At 42.5% G+C, this 20,324-nt stretch overlaps 2 protein-coding genes across 2 annotated transcripts; both read left to right on the forward strand.

Annotated features, from left to right (window-relative positions):
* Nucleotides 1-1,590: 1,590 nt before the first annotated feature.
* LOC101170855 (phosphatidylinositide phosphatase SAC1-B) lies at nucleotides 1,591-12,919 on the forward strand. Its single transcript, XM_004074161.4, has 20 exons — nucleotides 1,591-1,741; nucleotides 3,047-3,144; nucleotides 5,008-5,082; nucleotides 5,158-5,285; nucleotides 5,613-5,762; nucleotides 6,703-6,762; nucleotides 6,840-6,873; nucleotides 6,985-7,086; nucleotides 7,155-7,240; nucleotides 7,365-7,451; nucleotides 7,807-7,875; nucleotides 7,960-8,039; nucleotides 8,109-8,207; nucleotides 8,282-8,420; nucleotides 9,189-9,258; nucleotides 9,358-9,430; nucleotides 11,013-11,106; nucleotides 11,675-11,767; nucleotides 11,847-11,904; nucleotides 12,082-12,919. Exons 1-20 carry the CDS (start codon nucleotides 1,713-1,715, stop codon nucleotides 12,216-12,218), a joined length of 1,761 nt encoding a protein of 586 aa, XP_004074209.1. The 5' UTR covers nucleotides 1,591-1,712; the 3' UTR covers nucleotides 12,219-12,919.
* Nucleotides 12,920-14,562: 1,643 nt separating this feature from the next.
* trnau1ap (tRNA selenocysteine 1 associated protein 1) lies at nucleotides 14,563-20,303 on the forward strand. Its single transcript, XM_004074162.3, has 9 exons — nucleotides 14,563-14,730; nucleotides 15,185-15,282; nucleotides 17,191-17,290; nucleotides 17,368-17,417; nucleotides 17,804-17,935; nucleotides 18,114-18,230; nucleotides 19,092-19,290; nucleotides 19,365-19,401; nucleotides 19,863-20,303. The coding sequence occupies exons 1-9, from the start codon at nucleotides 14,707-14,709 to the stop codon at nucleotides 20,021-20,023; spliced, it is 918 nt and encodes a 305-aa protein (XP_004074210.1). The 5' UTR covers nucleotides 14,563-14,706; the 3' UTR covers nucleotides 20,024-20,303.
* Nucleotides 20,304-20,324: the final 21 nt, after the last annotated feature.

Here is a 20,324-nt window from a genome sequence, read left to right on the forward strand (position 1 = left end):
TCCGATGTGCTTTAGGTGACCACCTTCTTGCCTGATGATAATAATAAGAAAAATTAATAAAGTAGAATAAAGTAGCGTTTACATTTTAGTAAATTGTAGCAAAAAGTTTTCACATATTAAAAGAACATATTAAATAATAAAAATTAGATTAATAGACCAAAATATGTCAGGCAAGTGGATTATTTTTCTGTAAAGATAAAGTTTTTTTTGTTTGTTTTTTATAAAAATAAAACAAACTAAAGGCATATGCATGAATACCATAATTCCGTAGCTTATGAAGAAATGTTTTACTATGAAAACAACTTTCCCCAGTGGACAATTAATATGTCCGTCTGTCTGTCTGTCTGTCTGTCTGTCTGTCTGTCTGTCTGTCTGTCTGTCTGTCTGTCTGTCTGTCTGTCTGTCTGTCTGTCTGTCTAATTCTGTTAACTATATTATTTATGAGGATGAATTGCACAACATGCCAATATTGCAGAACATATTTCACTTTTCTTTTTGCAAATATGTGTTCATTTGAATTTCTGTTGTAATTTTCGCTTGATTTTTTTGTTTGTTTCACTGCTGATCGATCAAACGGGTGTTCATGTAGCTGTTAATTGTAAGACTTGCTTTGTGAAGTCTTCATGTTATTTCTGAGAGGCAGGATTGTCATTTTCACTTTCACGTGTTTCTTCCATCTGCCGACAGTGTCGCCGTTTCTCATTTCACCCGTTTTTGTGCGTACGCCTGGGTCAGAGCTTGCGTGAAGGACCGCACATTTTCCCGTCAAGTTTGCTTTTAATAAATCTCAACTATTGCGTAGAGAGTGGCGTACGCCTTCTTTTGTGCGTACGCAACGTTTATAAATGAGGCCCCAGAACTCAGAGGTGACTTTCTGATTAACTACTGTTGTTCTGCAGACACTATGTCATAGAAAACAACACTCTTTTTATTATTATTATTGTCATCATTATTATTATTGCCTATACGACCTAAGAGGGAGCAGCTGAAGGATGCAGAAGTTCATTGGTTAACAAGAAGAATAAGTACTCCTGTAAATCATGAGGAAATCATCAAAAGCTCAGCTGCACACAGAAACAAACTATGTGCTCATAGTTTTTTGGCATTAGGATTTAAAAAGAGGAAATGTTTTTTGGTTTCCTCTTCTCCTTTGTAGACTTTACTAGCAGATTACTTCCCTCCATAAAACTGCTGTCTCAGTACAGTAAGTCTCAAAAATGCAGATATACAAATGCTTATTCCTCTGCACTGAAAACAAGTTTGGTCATGTCGACTAAAACTTTGTTTTACATCATTATATATTTTTAATATTTTCATGTCAAAATCTTCTCATTAATTTTTTGTGAAAAGGTTGCAACATTCGAACAAAAACAAGATTGATTTTTCTTTTTTTTTGTAATGAAAGTTTTTCTTACTTATTTTGACAAATAGATAGAAATCGAAATGCATAAAACGTGCTTTTGATACCAGCACCGTTGATTTTTATGTTACTTAACAGCGAACACAGAACGCGATTTGTGACTTCAAATCTTAAGCCCCGCCCCAAATGACGTATCCTCCAGACGCCAGATTCTATATCCTTGACATTCGAGCGGCGCGTGCCGATTCTTTTTCCGTCTCCGTGCTGTGGGTTCCTGGCTCATATCTGGCAACCCGCGCGACTCTCTCACTGTGCTTACGTCAGTGAGGTCAGCCGAACGCAAGGAGGAAAAATGGCGACCGCCTTCGATAGATACAACTTGTAAGTTTTTGTGGTTCTGGTCCCTGTGCTTGTGTTTACCGCCGGGTTGCGCTTTGGTCTGACAGTTGGTGGGGCGGAGGGACAGTCCGCCGGCGGTAGGCACGCGCCACGATGACATGACATGACGCTTCAAGTTCGCTGACAGGCTCAGAGGTAGATTTAGATGATGATGCGGAACCAGACCGGCGGGTCAGACGCAGAGTCGGCAGAGCGACAGTTCCCGGGGCGGTTCGGTATCAGCAGTCGATTCGGGTTTAAGTTTAATTAGTCAGTTGCGTGTAATCTTCGAACCGTTGCTGGTTCTAAGCTTGAAGTTGCCAGTTTTATGGATGGGATCCTTAACTGGATCCGCAGGCGCACCTCTGCGCGTCATTACGCAGAGAAGCCACCCTGTTTTCATGGTGCCACCGCACCCGCTGCTGGAGGGTGTGTGCGGGATTACGGGGGTTCGTGTGGGTTGGATCCTGACCTGGTGAACTGGTTTCTCTATGACCGACAAACCAGTTCACCAGGTGAACCGGTTCTGCGCCTTTTTGCCTCTTTGCTGCTCCATTTAGGGTCGCTGCAATTCTGCTCCTATCCAGTCTTATCATCTGCATCCTCCTCCAAACCAACCACCCTTGTGTCCTCCTTCACTACATCATGAACCTCCTCTTGGTCTCCTTGCTGGTAGCTCCAACCTCTCAACCATCTCAATCTGTTTCCTGCATTTATCTTCAAAACATCTAACATGATCTGTTCATCTGATGGATTCATCTTCATCTCTGCTTCCTCCTCTCTCTAAACCAACATCATTTTCTCCGCCTTTCTTTTCATTCTTGCTGAGACTCTTGTCACACCTCACCTGGTCTGAGTCCAGATTATAAAAGCCAACAATGGAGCTGCTGTGTTTGCACAACAGCTGACCTGGTAGTCACCTCCCCATTCCTCCTCCTCCTCCCATGAGCCTTATACAGCAGAGTTTCTCAAACTGGCCCACAGACCCCTGATCCCTGAGGAGGTCAAGCAGCTGCACAGGAAGTGCCTCGGGCCTTCTGATCCATCAGACGCGTGCTCTTCTTTTCATGGATGAGCCAAAGGGTTCAACAAGAAGTGCTTCACACAGATTCATGAGCTGTGTCTCCTTCTCGCACCGTAGAGAGTCACAAACGAGGCAAATTCACTCCGGTTATTTGCTGACCCGATCTGGCGTTTAAACCAGCTGAAGGATTTCTCTTAGCCATTTCCGCTGTAGGGTTAAAAGCCTCCTCTGCTGATGACGGAATTGTAACGAGAGCTTTTTTTCTTTTTCCTGATATTTCACAGACACACGACTCCTGAGAAGTTCTTCATCGAGGCCTGCGATGAAGGGGAGGATGCCGTGCTGGCCATCGATAGGGTGTCCAACGAGATGACACTAACAGGTAGGAAGTTTGAACCAGGAAAAGTTCACAGTTGACACCACAGACAAAATATATATATATATACATATACACACAGTACAGACCAAAAGTTTGGACACATGTTCTCATTCAAATGAATGGGAAGGTGTGTCCAAACCTTTGGTCTGTACTGTAAATGTTTGCAGAAAGGCTGCAGCCTGAGTTTCTGTATCAGCAGAGAGGGCCAAGCCAGTCACATCTAGCAGCTGTTGACACTATTGCTTTGAAGCTACTGCTGCTTTCTTTAGCAGTTTAGCCTGATCAAGCAGCAACAGCTCTAACATCCAAAATTGGATGAAGGTTCATCTCGGCATGTGAGATGAAAATCGGCATAAATCCATCTCTGTCACACAGCCACTATGAACTTTTGTATGTATTGCACAGATGAAAATTGGACATCTGACAAACACACGAAACAATCGTGAACTACATATATCACGCATGTATCATGAAAGACCGAAGTTTCATGAAAAACGCGTCAAATATGGTGGATGTGTGACACGGCCTTCAGTGTGTCTCATTCACCTCGGCACAGGCAGCAAGAAGATTCCCAGCTCTGCCGTCACGTATCAGCTGACATGTTTTAGGGTTCTCCATCTCAGGGGGTAAAAGCACATGAATCAAAATGACAAGAAGTAGAAGTTTGGTCACCATTTACTCCAAAAGTCCCATTAAAATGAGAAGTATTGGAAAGGAATTCATCAAATTGAAAAGAAGATTCTGTGCCTCCTTAACCCTTGTGCTATCCTAGGCACTTTACCATTGGGAGTTGGGTCATCTAGACCCACTAGACAGTGCGCTGAACCTTTTTTCTTCATTGATTTGTGAACCTCACTGGTGTCCATGGATTACATGAAATCTTTCCACCTTTATCCACCTTTGTCATGGTAGGGAGAACACGTCAATGTAAGGGTGGGGTCATCTAAGATAGCACAAGGGTTAAATATTTCCTTCAATCCCACAATTCTTTCTGAGCAACACTTTGAAACTGAGTATTAGTGACTTCCTCTAGGGGTCACCACAGCAAGTCTTCTGCCCGTCTACCCAACTCTATATTGTAAAAAAAACATTTCTAAATTGCCCTTGCTTTTATTTCATATGCTCTTTTCTTAAGACGACCCTCCACATTTAGCTGGACCTGAGACTCACTTACAATCACTGGGTTGTCCCTGCTTGTGGTTGCAGATAACCGATCAGAAATGCTTGGTTGCAAAATTGTTGCAATAATCTCAAAAAGCACGTCTTTTATCATTTCTTGCTTTTCAGTTTTAATCTTTTGGACAAGTACATTTTATGTTGTTCATGCTTGGATGTTTACATGTCTTACATGATGCAGCTATAAATGTTTTTTTGTCATGGGATTTGTCTTCTGCTGGGTCTACATGTATGAGCTGCAGGAAATGGAATTTTGCTAATGTGCAGATCTCCTTTGTTCTGTTTCCTGTCTGATTACCCCCGTGTGCTCTTCTTTTCTCCCTGACACTGGCTCACAGGTTCCAGGAAAAGGAGATGGGAGGAATTTTATCAAAGAATTCAGACAGCCCCAGGCTATTTTACCATGTTTATCAGGCCTAACTCCTCTGGGGATAGTGGTTTATTACCAAAGCTTCAATAATCACAAGAGTCTGTCTGGATAATCTTCAAGTCCAATTTTTTGTCTTGAAGTGCTAGAAGAAGCTCATTTCGAAAGTGGCAGAAATAGACCTTTCCTCCCTGATCTTCAACCGTACTTTTGCTTTTGAAATGCTGTTTGTGTTTTTGTTTGATTGTTGTCAAAAGTGACTTTACCAATGAATTAGCTAACAGAATTTACAAAGCATCCCCGCCTGTGCCCTGTTCCCACAGGTAAGAAGGACCTCCCTCCAACGGGGGTCACCAGACCCATCTTCGGCATCATGGGAACCATCAGGCTGGTCGCAGGTAGGCGAGCACACATGGGTTCTGCCCAGACGTTGACCTGTAAAATGGCTCTGACTGAGGTCATGCGCCGCACAGGGATGTACCTGATCGTGATCACCAGGAAGAAAAAAGTGGGTGAGATCCTGGGCCACGCCGTGTGGAAAGTCGTCGACTTTGATGTGATCTCCTACAAGAAAAGCGTGCTCCACCTCTCAGAGACGCAGGTGAGAGTGGCTGCTTAGTGCTCAGGTCATCTACGCCGATGAAAGACCTTCATCTGTGTTCTACGCCACTTCCTTTGAATTTGAGGCTTTTATTTTGACATTTATCTAACTGCTACAGAGGATTTCTAATGGTCTGCAAGAGCAAAAAAGGAGGAGGCATGACATGCTCCTCTCCTTCACCACGTTTGCTCCTGCAGAGCATTAAAAATCCTCTGTAGCCATTTGGTAGATATAACAATAAAAGCCTCAAATTCAAAGGAGGTATAGTAAAGAGTTGACTGTTTTGTTATAAGTTTACTTAAAACTTGGGTGTTTGTGTGCTTGTAGTCTCAGGAGAACAAGACCTTTCTGGCCATGATCAACAACATTCTGACTACAGACGGCTTCTACTTCTGCACCGACTTTGACCTGACGCACACGCTGCAGCGATTGGCCAACACCAGCCCAGATTTCCAGGAGATGAGTCTGCTGGAGAGGGTGAAGCATGTTTTCAACTTTACTCAAACACTAACCCATCAGTGGGGCTATGAATCCTTTTGTGCAACAATGGAAGTTTTCTGACGGTGGTTGTTCTAGAAACGTCCACCTGTCTGGAAGTAAGAAATGTCTCGGATATTGACTTGATATTCGGAGGACCCCCTTTCTGATGATGGTAGATGAGGAAAATAAACCTTAAAATTGCATTTCTGAGTATTTCTTTATACAAATCATTATGAATCAGGAGCAGATGAAAAAGTGCCATTGGAAAAAAAAAATGTACTTGTGATGTAAACAATACAATCGATGGCCCACTGTATTCGGATACATCCACTTGCAGGAAAATGTCTCAGTTTTCCTCATTTGAGCTGGCATCTGGCTCAAAACTGTACGGCTGGAAAGCTCAGATGTTGCACGCCTGCTAATGTTGGTTGGGGCTGTAAGCTAGGAGGAGAGCGCATAAACAGAGGGCTCTTAGGGGTCGGGTTGTGCCACTAGTATCGCCCACAACTCGGAGCTGAATTTCTAATGAATTCCTGCCGCTCTGCAGAAACAATAGCCTCAAAAAAATGACACAGGTTTCTGGCTTTGTCTAAAAACGTCAGAATTTTAAAAAAACACTGAGAATGCTTTTACAATAGATCAAAGGATGATCGGAGTGGGTCTTTACTTTACCCTTTATAGGTCCTAACAGAGCCAAAAGTAGAAATATTTTTGCTGGACTTTAGTCCTTAAGATCTATTCATTTGTGGTTACGTGATCCAGCCAGATTTTTACCAACATCTGCTGCTTTGGAAACGGCTTCAAAAACTACAGTCAGTTTGTTCAGTCCACAGAAGAACCACAGCTTCTATGATGTGCTTATTTATGGAAATGTATGTTTCTTTGAAGGTTTTGAAGTCCTGGCATTCATAGATGATGGTGTTTCTGTGCTTTTCAGGCAGATCAGAGATTTGTGTGGAACGGGAATCTCCTTCGAGAACTTGCTGGACAGCCCGAGGTAACCGAACCATTACTGCTCCTCTTCATCCCCTCAGTGTTTGTTTTTTGACCACCTTTTATCTTTTCCCCTCACAGCTCCACAGGTTTGCTCTGCCTGTCGTCCATGGATGTATCCTTTTTTTGCGTTCTGTCTCGGTTTAAAACCCACAGCTCTCAGAGGGACACAAATCCACCTGAGACCAGACTGTGAGGAAGCTTTTCTTTGACCCTGGTGGTGTAGTCATCATCTTGAAGCCATGTCGCATCAACGGGAAGATCTTTGAGTGGATCCTCATATCCAGGAGAAGCTGTTTCCGGGCGGGTGTCAGATATTACGTCAGAGGTAAGTGTGTAATCCTGGTTCCGTTCTGTGGTTCCGTTCCACGCTGACTCGGCTCGTTCTGACTGCAGGCATCGACTCTGAGGGCCACGCTGCTAACTTTGTGGAGACTGAGCAGATCGTGTTGTACGAAGGAGCTAAAGCTTCGTTTGTGCAGGTCAGGTCTATGCTGGGTCTGTTCTGGATTCTGGGCCGTATTTTGGGTTCTGTCGGCAGGTTCTTTTCCAGCCTGAGAGCATAGATCTGTTTTGAAGCCATACCTCCTTGTGTGTGCTCCTCAGACTCGAGGATCCATGCCGTTTTATTGGAGTCAGAGGCCCAACCTGAAGTACAAACCCAAACCCATCATCAGTAAAACCAGCAATCATGTAAGAGCAGCCACACTGTGTGTGTGTTGTTATTTTGTTTGTTTTGTGAGTGTGTGTGGGTGCATGCATGTGTTTGAGTGTTTAATATATTTTTATATGTTTGTGTGCATACATCTGTGCCTTTTTTTGTTTGTTTGTTTGTTGGTACTCATGCATATTTGTAATTGTGTTTTTCTGTGTGCATGTTGTTGTGTGTGTTTGTGTGCATGGACGTAAAGGTGTGTATTTGTGGGTTTGTGTGCAGGATTCTTTGTGTATGCAATCATTTTTGTGTGTTTGTATGTGTGTTTACACATGCTGGTTTGTGCGTTTCTGTGTGTGTCTTTGATACATTCTGTTTGTGAAATCCGCACAGATGGATGGATTCCAGAGGCACTTTGACTCTCAGCTCCTGATTTATGGGAAGCAGACCGTCCTGAACCTGGTGAGACCTGGTCTGCACTGCAGTTCAGAGAGTTCAGGCGCGTGGCGAGGAGCTGCCTCACGAGTCTGCTCCTTCTGCTTCCAGGTGAACCAAAAAGGATCAGAGAAGCCGTTGGAGGAAGCTTTTGCCAAGATGGTGGCTGGCATGAGCAGCGGCCTGATCAAGTGAGTTAGTGCGAGTGCAGGGCAGATGCACGCTGACTGAGAGGCTGACCCCACCTCCTCTGTCCTCAGCTACATAGCCTTCGACTTCCATAAAGAGTGCAGCCATATGAGGTGGGATCGCCTTCAGATCCTGGTGGACACCGTGGCAGAGACGCAGGAGGAGTACAGGTGACAGAAGAGGCAGCCCCGTCCTCCCTTGCGCTTCAGTGGGAGGAGGCACTGACACCTCCCTCTGTGTGCAGCTACTTCATGGTGAACTCGGATGGGAAGGAACTGACCCATCAAAGCGGGGTCTTTCGCAGCAACTGCATGGACTGTTTGGACCGGACCAATGTTATTCAGAGCCTCCTGGCCAGACGCTCGCTGCAGTCGCAGCTTCAGGTATCCGCAAAAGATACTGCACCACAAAAACGTATTACTCCTGCTACTGTACCACTTTTTAGTTCTAAGATTGTTTTCTAAGTTTTGCTTAAATAGGCCAAAAACCGGTTTACGATAAAAGATCAGTTTTCCTAAAGTGAACTATTAATTGTTTCTTAATTAGAAGCTTTTATCAGAAATCAATTTTAGGTTTTAAAATCAAGAACCACTTTAAAGAATAAAGCTGAAACATCACTCATAGAGAACATCAAAGCAACAGCTTCTCTGTTAGACGCTTTTGCTGACTCCATTGGGGCCACTTTCCACCGAGACGCAAAAGACCCAGTGTAGACTATTGACTGTATATGAGAACTGGACTGTGGCCCTCGTTCAAGCGACCACTTCCAATTAAAATTCAACAAATGTTCAGGGCTTCAAAACTACTTTGCAAGGTTTCTACGCAAAGTTCACCGTTTTCGGGCTCTACGTACAAACCTCATGTCCTTTAAACTCATGTTGAAAGTTAAACCAGTTAGCACTTTGACCAATCAAGGACTCTGATTTGGTAGTGATGTATGGATGGCATTCCCTTTTATTCACTTAAGTGCCAACAAGCTCACTCCTGACTGACAAGAGTGGTTGCCATAGAAACATTGACTCAACCAATTTTGGACCAATCGCTGCTTCCTGACAGCTGGCTCCAACATGACCGACATTTGTTGTAGTAAGGTAGTGAAGTGCTATATAAGTAACTGCTGTTTGCCATTTAACATCGGTGTTGGTCCACAGAGGATGGGCATCCTGAACGTGGGACAGCGCATCGAGGAGCAGGCCGAGTTTGAGAAAACCTACAAAAACGGTAAAGGCAATCTACCCAGCTGTCCCTGTCTGTTGTGCGATCAGTAAAAGTGTCACTCCTGAGTTGTGTTCATTTTCTCTGTGTGTGCTTTCTAACCAGCATGGGCTGACAATGCCAATGCATGTGCTGTACAGTATGCAGGAACTGGAGCCTTAAAAACAGACTTCACCAGGTACAGTGACATGACTGATCACACACTAACACCCAGTGTTGTTCTCTTTGTGCGCACACCTTTTATCCTGCGTGATCTGTATGAACACAAAGCGGGTCACCCGTCCATTCCTGTATATCAAGGGTGAGAAAGATTCCACGGAAAATCGCCGGTCTGACCTCTGATCAGCTTATTATAAAATAAAGCACCAATTCCCAACTGGGGATGTTTTAAGGTGCTGTATGAAGAGAGCAGGAAGACATCAGGCAAATAAAGTCATTCTTTTAAAATGCAGGAGCGTCCAGTCTGGCAACTGTAGGAAAAGGGGACCTATCAATGACTTTGAAAATAAATTAATAAATACATTTATCATTAGCATGTAAGCCCCTGAAAAAGAGTGATTCCTCTTAAATAAAAACCAGTGAACGGTACTAGAAACATTGATCTTTATCTGAAGATAGTTTGATCCTGCATTTACCTGACTTCCGATTTTAGAGAATCATTCAGGACTTGTTATAGTTACGTACGATCAGACCTTGAAATAAGGCCAGACTGTCTCCTTTTTTTTGGAGACCACGTGGAAGGACTTTCTCTGTAATTCCAGAACTAAGCATTAGGTTGTCCGACTGGAGAGGTCCGACTGTCTGGAAAATTGAGCAATAATAGGTTAAAAAAAGGGATACAAAGGTGGAATCTAAAAACACTGGAACATGTTTTAGGAGAAACTTGTAACTGCAACGATAACCGAACAAAAGAATCAACACATTTAGTAATTTTTCTATTTCTTTCAACTAAATATTGTTATTATTCCAAAATAAGATAACTGTCCATTTGAAGAGATCTGGGATCAAAAGACCAAAGACTTGGGACTTGAGTCACACTTGAGGAGGATGTGAGAGTTCTAATTTTACCCTTTAGATTTAAAGGCTTGACTGGAGTTTGTGTCCAAAAGACTTGAGAGCAGAAATGGAATCAGCATCTCTAAATGGACGTTTTTTTGTGAAGAGCTAATTAGAGTTTTAGAAAAAGCTCAACTTTGTGGTTGAAAACATTTATGGTAAAAATCGGACTTGCTATGTCAATGACAAACAAAAAAAGACTCTTTACGCAATCCCACAAAATAACAAGTAGGATCATTTGTTTTCTCTCTTTCAGCCCTTTCTCCATGTTTATGGTTCCCCCTGTTTCAGCATAAACCTGTTTATCATTTTCAGGACTTTGCAATCAATTTGTAGCATATTGGCATAGCTTCGTGTTTGCCTCTAAACACACAGGTCAACTGTATGTCATGTGTGTTTCTGTTGAGACCATTGGGGTCATATCTGTACCCTCTGTTCTCCAAGAAAATGGCAGCCCTTTTTACGTTTCGGCAGTAGACGCTGCCTCTGAGGCTGCTCAGAACAGCTGTACAACTGTTCCCTGTTGTAGAGCCGAATTCCTTAGAATGTGGTTCTGAGATCCGTGGAGGAATGATGGCTTTTGACTCTGGGGCAGGAATGGGAAAGATAAAATGATGAAACACAAACTGTTAATCCCTAATATTGTGTTTCATAGAGTGTTGTCATAATGCCTGATTTGATTGGCTGTTTCTCCCTCCCTTTAGGACAGGAAAGCGGACCAAGTGGGGGTTGCTGATGGACGGCTGGAACTCCATGATTCGCTACTACAAGAACAACTTTTCTGACGGGTTCAGACAGGTATCTCCTTTGAACAGTTCTGTGACTGTAGAGCCTGATTGTCCTGATAGATTAACAGGATCATGGGATATTCTGCTTCAGAAAGGTCAGACTAATCGGATTCTTTACTGGAAAACACCAGATGTTGCAGACTTAAAGATTGATTCAAAAAATGGATAATAAAGAAGAAAAAATAGTCATATGTAAGTCGCACTTATGGGAAAAATTTACTTAACAAAATATGGGACCAAAAGCGGACATTTCATCTTGAAAGGCAAATCATAAAATAGAAAAGATAGCAATATTAGACTGAATATCTGCACGCTTCACTACAATAACACATTAAGGCATGATTAGCTTCCTGAAACATTGGAGGAATCTAGTATATTAGTGCAACATATGAACAATCATTCAGATAACCATTGAATAAAGAACATGCTAACACGTTAAGGAAACTTTTTATTTCACTTTTAATCACTAAATCTGTTAAATTCTTCATTCTCTGTGTCGCTTTGGAACAATTACGTGTCACATGACTCCATAATCCTTCGCCAATCTACTGCACACTTTATGCTCCTCTGTGCTGCAGGACTCCATTGATCTGTTCCTGGGTAACTTCTCTGTGGATGACTCGGATGGAGCCACTCCTCTGAGGGTGCAGAAGGACTGGAAGTTCCTGACTGTGAGTAGATCAGGAGAGCCACCGATAGCTGCAGGAGCAGCTCATGTTTCCGTCCTCTTACTCTCTCTTCTGTTTGCAGCTGCCCATCATCATGGTGGTTGCATTCTCCATGTGCATCATTAGTCTTCTGATGGCGGGTGAGCACATTTATGTGATCAAATGGGATTCCAGAAGTTTAAGCAACAAATGTTTTCTGGACTTTGGGCATTTTTAATGTTTTTGGAGCTTGCCCAGCTTTATTTACTTCAATGTTAATGATTCATTCATGTGAATCGGCCTCAACAACATCCAGCAACAAGTGTTCATCCTTGCAGGTGAGACGTGGACGGAAACCCTGGCCTACGTGACCTTCTGGGGGGCCGCCAGCGCCATCACAGCCACCATCATCCTGTTTAATGGCCAGGACTTTGTGGATGCGCCTAAGCTGGTTCACAAAGAGAAGATGGACTGATTGTTTGTGCCGGTGTGTGTGTGCGAACATGTGTGAGCGTGTGTGCGGTCTGCTGCCTCTGAATTACCCTACAGACTGATCTTACATCTTCTCGTCTCTCCTCTGGTACCTTTTTGTTGCTCTAGGTTGCCCGTTTACACTAAAAATAATTCCTGTGTGATTACAGTTTATTTACTGTCGATTGGGCTTTTTCTGGTGTCTCTTTTACAACACTTTGGTTATGTTGTTACCCCTGAGAGGTCACTTTAGCACACGGCCTTGAACATATTAAACAGTTTATGGACCTAATCATGTGACTCTTCTGTGTGAAGTGAAAACTGCGCTCTTTTATTTTTTTGAAGTTCCTTCTGACTACTCTATTAGCAATGGATTATGGAAAATAGTATTAGAAAATCTACTTCAACTTTTTCTGACGATGAAGACTTTTTTTCCTTAAAATATAGTCCTGGAAAAAAAATTTAAAAAGTGGCTTTAAACTACTCTGCTGTTAATGTGACAGGAGAGCACATTGCCGTAACCTCCTGTGAATATTTTGAGGCTTTTATTTTGAAACGTGGTTTAATCAGTAACCAATGCCAGGTTAGTTTGCCAGTTAACCACTGAGTGGCTTGTTACATAATTGAGTCAGCCTTGGATCACTATAATGTTAAATTATTTATCATTAAAACAAGAAATAAAACAAACCTGTTATGGTTCCAAAACATTTTCCACCTCTGTGGTTAATCTACACATAACATCTTCACATTCATTTCCTGTCTGATTTTTGTCCCATCTTTGCTTCATTTCTAGGAACTTTTGTAAATTGAGATAAACATGATTATGCTGTGGGCATGTGATCATTAAATCCTAAGTGCTAATAGGCCACTTTCTGGGTGTGTTCCAACAGTCAGCCATGTTTGTTCATTTTGGCTCCAATGAGAGCTGGGGCGAACACCAAGCGGAAACAATGGCTTCATATGGGCTCAATGCAAACCAATGTGTCACATCAATCATACAGTGTTTGAATCAAACATGCTACAGCTAAGTGATCAGGGATAAATATTTGCAGAAGGATTGAATGTTGTCAGTTGTGCTAGTATCAGTTGAAGCACAGTACTTATCATTCTGCAAGGTTCCTGACTACTGTACCCATAAAAGTTTGACTGAGTTTTCAATGCAGTGTATCATAGAAAATCAAGTGAAAGTCAGAATTTATACTTACGGATGATAAGGCGGATTTTCTATTTTTAAAACAAATTCAAGCATTTCAGGCAAGCCTTATGGTTACAAAAAATACAATAAGAGGCATTTATTTAATTACTGTAGCTGTGATTTAATGTTAGTTTATTATTTTTGCACATTTCTGGCTGAGGTGCACCACAAACAGTAAATTAAACTTTGTATAGCTTTTTTTAATCACTTCAAACATCACACAACATACTACTAAGTTTTCTGGATAGAGATTATCCTTTGTGGTATAGGATGTCTTATTTTGAAAGGAAGTCATGCGAACCTCTGTGAAAAGTTATAAACTATTTCATATTTAGAAAAAATCATCTTTTTTCTTCATAAGTTAATTGTTTTATTAATGCAAAAAAAACAGTTCATTTGTATTCATCATTATAACGACATTCAAAAGCAAGTCGTTGTCTTATTTTTATTTTTTATGGGTGAAGTAAACACTGAAAGAATATTTCTTTAAGTGTTAAATGTTGCAGACCTCTGGTCTATACACTGAACTGATCATCTCTGATGCCAGCCATCATCTGTCATTTTGTTGGAGCTACAATATTTGCATGTTTTGAACACGAGGGGTCTCGAGTGATCAGCCGTTTGTGTTTTATTTCATGCTTAAGATCTACTCCAACAAGTTGATAATAATGGGAAAAATCCCACTTGAATGTGTTGTGTGAACTGATCATGGAAGAGAGGAAACTGAACAGAGATAGAGCTGCATTAGTGCTGTGTGAAATGGATTAAGATTTGTTGGAGCAGCAGAAATGTTGATTTCTTGAGTCACACTGAACTCATTTCCAAGATGGAACTCAAAACCTGAAATACAAACAAGGATCTCAGTTTTTTTGTTTTCTTGCTTGTTTTGTTTTCTCGTAAAGGTGAAAAATAAAAAATCCTAATAATTCCAAGTTCTTTAAAAGAAATTACATTTTGAAGTAATGTGCTCAGTAATGGATAACTTTTGAATACACTCTTAGTTTCAGGGACAGTGACTGAGGGGGAGTTTGAAATTTGACCTTTAAAAGAGGAATAAAAATAAATATTTACAATATAAAATAATGTATGTTGGAAATTAGGTAATTTATGTCTTTGTGTAAATTCCCTCCAGGCCAGCAGGTGGCAGTATTATGGCGAACTTTTTTTTTTTTTTCCCATGAACGCCATACAGTAGCATTGTGCTTGTTTCGGGTCTTAAGTTGGTGATACCCGCAGTTTCATTTTCTGCTTGATAAGCATTAAAAGTTAACTGTAGGACGCGCAGGAAGCCGCCACCATGAGCACGCTGTGGATGGGAAACGTGAGTTTCACCACAGTCCGCATCTTTAATGAGGGAACGGCGGCCGGAAGTCCACGCTTCCTTTACGTCGCGTTTGTTTAAGTTTGGATAATTCTGTTTTTAAACTTAATCCAGCTAATAGGCTCATTCTTAATATGCAGAAATACCCTCTCCTCTTAGTGTTGTTTTGTCGTGCATTATACATTATATCTTAACGAGTTCTCGCTGTTTGTTAGCATTAAAACAGCGAACTGAATCACCGTGTTATTAGCTAAAAAATGCTATCATGAGTCATGACGGACGTTCATGGCTTATATTATTTTCATGGGTTTCTACGCATTAGACCCAGTCGGGCCTAGCAATAGTTCTAATGTCTAAAGTCCTTTTTTTAACAATGTTTTTAAATGGGAACAGAAACATGAATCCTGGACTTCTCTTGTCTTGAAGATTCCTGAATGTCTTCTGTCTTCTGCAGCTGGACTCCTACATGGACGAGAAGTTCATCACCAGAGCGTTCTCCACTATGGGGGAGCAGGTGGTCAACGTACGGATCATACGAAACAAGATGACGGGGTAAGGCCTGAGGATGCTCTAGTGCAGGGGTCGGGAACCTTTTTGGCCGAGAGAGCCATAAACGCCACATATTTTGAAATGTAATTTCGAAAGAGCCATACAATAATGTAGTGTCCCTTTCCCACACTGAGGCACGGAAACCCTACCCTTTTTTAAGGTTCTTTATTCTGGTTACTGCAGACCGCAACAAACGCCGTACAATTAATTCAGCAACTCCTGAATCTCTCCCGCTGAGACGAGAGCAGTGTTGCCAGATCTGAGTGACAGTTTCCAGCCCAAACTCATCGTAAAACCCGCCCACCTCAATAAAAACCAGCCCAAATCTCAACCTAGCAAAAACCTAATGTTGAACGTAAAAGTATAGCAGTAGCCTAATAAAAAATGATGCAATAATAATAAATTATTATATAATAAGTCTGTTATAATAAAATTTTTTATAAAATAAGTACAGAAAATCCAGTTATAGGTTTCTCGTATCGTGTACTCTAGATGGCTTTTGATGGCGCCCCCCTCTTTCTGCCACTGCCAGGTGCTGGACCACAGCGTATGTCAATCAGCGGTGGGCTGGTGACTGGTGGATTAGAGGGGGCGGGGCCTACCTGGGTGCGCGTTGGCTGAACGTTCTCCTCCGGCTGAGTGTATAAGCAGGCTGCGTTATTTTTGTTCGAGCTGTAACCATTCTGACAAGGTTAATAAAAGCCAATAAAAGCCCTGCATCATCTCCATCTTTTGGAAATGAACCCAAACGGCAGATATATTAATTAGTATACTTTTAATTAATATTTTAAATAATAAGAAAAATAATAATAATGACAGTAAAACCGCTAAATATTTTGAAAAGCAGCCCAAATTTTATAGACCCGCCCAATGCCAATTTTACCCGCCCAACATAACCAAAAGAAGCCCAATTGGGCGGAAACCCGCCCAATCTGGCAACACTGGACGAGAGCGCGTCTCCCAACTTTATATTCCCCTGCACCCGCTCCAGCCCTCCCATTTTCCTTATTCGGCCCATAGCTGAACCCCATTGGTCCAAATTACCTAACAACAGGCTGAGCGACAGAACTGAGAGCCAATCAGATCTCTGCTTGATGCGTTCATTGAACTCCAGAACTTTTAACGCGGCCCAACAGCCAAGTTAAACTCAGTCCGCAACAATATGTTTAAAACTAATTATACAAGTGAATGTGTGCTTTGATGTAATTTCAACATTTTTAAAGTACAATAAGTCTGTGGATTCTTTTTTATAACATTGTTATGCTGTTGCTAATAAATGATGAGTATTTCTCGTGGTGGTTTTGCTGATGGTCTAGTCTGGTTGATACGTGGTGAGTTTCTGCTTCATGCAGGCGTTGAGACTTTAAACGTGATCGTAGGTCTGAATGTTCTTTAGATGTGAGACATTCTTATCACATGCAGACGCGGAGCCAAACACACACTCACACGCTGCAGTGAGTGACGGGAAGCGGGTTTTACGTTTTTACAATCCCTTCGCGATTCACCTGTTACCTGTCCCCACAACCCCCCACCCTCTGCTTTCTTCCTCAGACGTCCCGTCCCCGCAACTGCGCGCTCTTTCTCAGAGACGGGAGCGCGCAGTTTTAGGCATGGCAATTCACAGGTTTCCGGCTGGTACAAACTCTGTGAAATAATAGATAATAGTAAACTGAAAGTGCTGGCGCAGATTTTTCTCTCCAAGCACCACCACTACTGCGCGCCTCTGGCATCGCATCGCGCCCGAGAAGGACTGGTCTAATGAAATAAAAGTATAACTAAAGATTTGTCTGCGAGCCACATGTGACCATCAAAAGAGCCATATATGGCTCGCGAGCCATAGGTTCCCGACCCCTGCTCTAGTGTTTCCTGCTTGTCCACTGCTGTGAACCTAACCGCTGTGATCCCACTCAGGGGGGCGATGGGCTACTGCTTTGTGGAGATGAGCGACGAGGCCACAGCTGAGAGATGTCTGCGCAAGATCAACGGCAAATCTTTGCCAGGAGCCAACCCGGTAGGAGAAGCATTTAGTGATTGGTTTTCATTTTTTTTGTTTTCTGAGAAATTGACATGAACATCTCTTTTCTGAAGCCCACAAGATTCAAGTTAAACCGGGCTACATTTGGCAAACAAGAAGCAGGGTGAGTCTAAAGTAAAATATTTCACTGCAGCTCTTTATTTTGGTTTTTGTCACTGTTATCTACATAGGGAACCAAACAAGTGCAACTTTTACTATATAAAATCCCTACTTCTGGTTGTCGGGACCATTTCAATTTGGTCCTTCACTAACATGTGACCTTAGAAAAACAAGACGTCCTTCTGGTTTTAACAATGTTGGCAGCAGAAGCACGGATCTGGGCAGAACTGTCCAGTCCAAAGTAGTCTGTACTGATCCAGGCTAAACTGAGTAGCTCGCTGGTTATTAAACCCAAAAATCCCTAAGTTCTTAAACCAAATATAGATCAAAGATGTCTTGTGAATCTGTGTTATGAGGATGAGTAACTGTTGGTTCTTCCTCCTGTTGCAGGCCCATGTTTTCTCTGTTTGTGGGTGATCTCACACCAGAGGTGGATGATGGGATGCTCTACGAGTTCTTCTACAACCGCTACCCATCCTGCCGCGGAGGAAAAGTGGTGCTCGACAGCATGGGAAACTCAAAGTAAGCATGCAGCTTGTCTTTGATTCTGAGCCAAAGCTCTACTGATACTCAGATCTGCTTCAACAGCAGGGAGTGACACTGTAGCTCTTTATCTAGTGCAACCAAGGTGCGAATGCACCTCTGTAGCCTAAATGTGAGCACGTATGTATTTAAAGCTTCTCTGTCCCTGTTATCACAGGGGCTGTGGCTTCGTCCAGTTTCCAGATGAGCGGCTTCAGAAGCGAGCCTTAGAGGAGTGTCAGGGGGCCATGGGACTCGGCAGCAAACCTCTACGATTGAGCCTCGCTGCTAACAAGTGAGTTCCTCACAAATAACAGAAGGACCCCTTTTCCCCCCAGATGTTTTCTATAAGTTCCTGTCGTCTCTACCCATTCTGTGGAGATTTTGAAAGAAGCTGAATTTCCATTGGAGTACAGTGTTCCCTCGCTATATCACAATTCACCTTTCGTGGCCTTGCTGTTTTGCAGAAGTTTTTCAGTGCAAATTTATGTGCTATATTTTATTTTTTTACACTAGCGCACTGTGTTCTGCGTCCTGTTTGGCTGCAGACTTTGTCGGTAAATCTTGTGTGCCATGAAAAAGTGAATGAAAAAGCATGTGGTGAGGGGTTTTACAGCCTACTTCGTGGATTTTACCCATCGCAGATTATTTTTAGATCGTAACCCCCAAGATGAACGACGGAGCGCTTCACTACGATTAAGGCCCACCAGATCTACCTGAAAAACAAGTTCAGATGTACTTTCCACACTAACTTCAGTGCAGTTAGAAAGGGAATTTCTGAGTGGAAAACATTAAAAATGGTTTCTGAAAATTCACAGCTTTGAGTTTGTGAGCAGCTCCGACTCTGCAGGCCTCAGTCAGCATGAAAGCTTAGTTAGAAGAAGATTCAATAAGTACGATTTGTGGCACGAAAGCAGGGAGTCCAGACGTGTGTCTTTTGCAGTCTCTCCTTCAGGACAAACGGCAAATTTTGAGATCTGATGTTGGCCTCCAGAACCATGCCTCTCTGGTGTTGACTTTATTTTTTTCTCCATCCTGCTTGTGCCTTTATGCTCACAAACATAATAAAAGTGCATTTATGTCACGTGATGTTTGTTGAAGCAGATATAAGCGTGTGCATGGAGGTCTGAATTAGTTCTGTCTTTCCTCCTGTTAGCTTAAGAAACAAGCAGCCGCAGCAGTCTGAGCAGAAGCAGACGTGGCCGTCCAGTTCAGGATACAGCTACGACCAGTACAACCAGTACCAGAACCAGGCCTACCCTGGGTATTACCCCTCATGGGGATATGACCAAACTGCGGCCATGTATGGATACAGCTACCCTCAGTATGACTACTCGCAGTATGCCACCCAACAGGTGAGTGGGCAGCTCTTCAGATGAGCCTGAGTTCTGTGGCAAACATCCAAAGTGACTGTTGTTGTTTTTTTCAGGAAAGCGAGGAGGTTCAGGAGGAGGAGCTGCTGGAAGGTGATTTCAGGTTTAGCAGGATTTCAAACATCAGTGTCCCATGAGGTCTCCATCCTTATAAGATCCACTTATCATGCACACACAGAGCGGGTTCAAACACCTGATGGGTGCCTGTCTTTGGCTGATTTTTCCAATTTTTGACAAGTTTGAGGTCTCAATGGCATCAAATCAGGGTAAAATGCTGAGCCAAACAACTGGATTCAAATCAGCCTGATGCAAAACCGTGTGTGATGGTTCTAATACTAACCCTTTACAATTTGCATCAGATCTCAGTCACTTAAGAATAAGCTGAACATGGTGAAAAATGTAAAATGCGCTTTTAAACTGCAAAGTATAAACCTCCAAGCCTCATCATGCAGTTTGGGGATCTTGGGTGTTTTTTGGTGAAAGATTAAGAACTGCGGAAGTTTAGAACTTTGTTTTTACCGGACACCAAAGCTGCGTTTCTGTCTGTGCTGCAGATCCAGGCCTGGTGCCGGATGTGGTGGGAGCTAACGCGAAGTTCATGGAGCTGAGCGAGGAGCTGTTCGACTCACTCATTGAGTGCCAGTGGCAGTCTACAGATTTCATCGCACAGCAGGAATACATGACCTCCAGCCTGCCAGAGCCCATCTACTGCTGACCTTTTCTGGTTGTAGCCACTCGTGTCGGTGAAATGGTATGAAAAAGAACTTTAGCAAATCTTTTCTGACCTTCATTCTTGTGCGTGAACACAAGTCTAGTGTCGTAACCGATTGATGATCCATAGAGAAGCGCATATCGAGTTGGAACGGATCCTGAGCCACAAACTGGTCTGTTTTATATCCTAGAAATGGACTTGACTACTTTTAGATCTGTGATGGATCTGAAGCCTTGTTGGAGTGATTTATAATAAAAACGTACCCAGCTGGAGATTGGGTTCATGTATGTGTTTGACTCAAATG

The sequence above is a fragment of the Oryzias latipes genome, chromosome 11 (genome assembly GCF_002234675.1).
Source record: "Oryzias latipes chromosome 11, ASM223467v1".
NCBI classification, from domain to species: Eukaryota; Metazoa; Chordata; class Actinopteri; order Beloniformes; family Adrianichthyidae; genus Oryzias; species Oryzias latipes.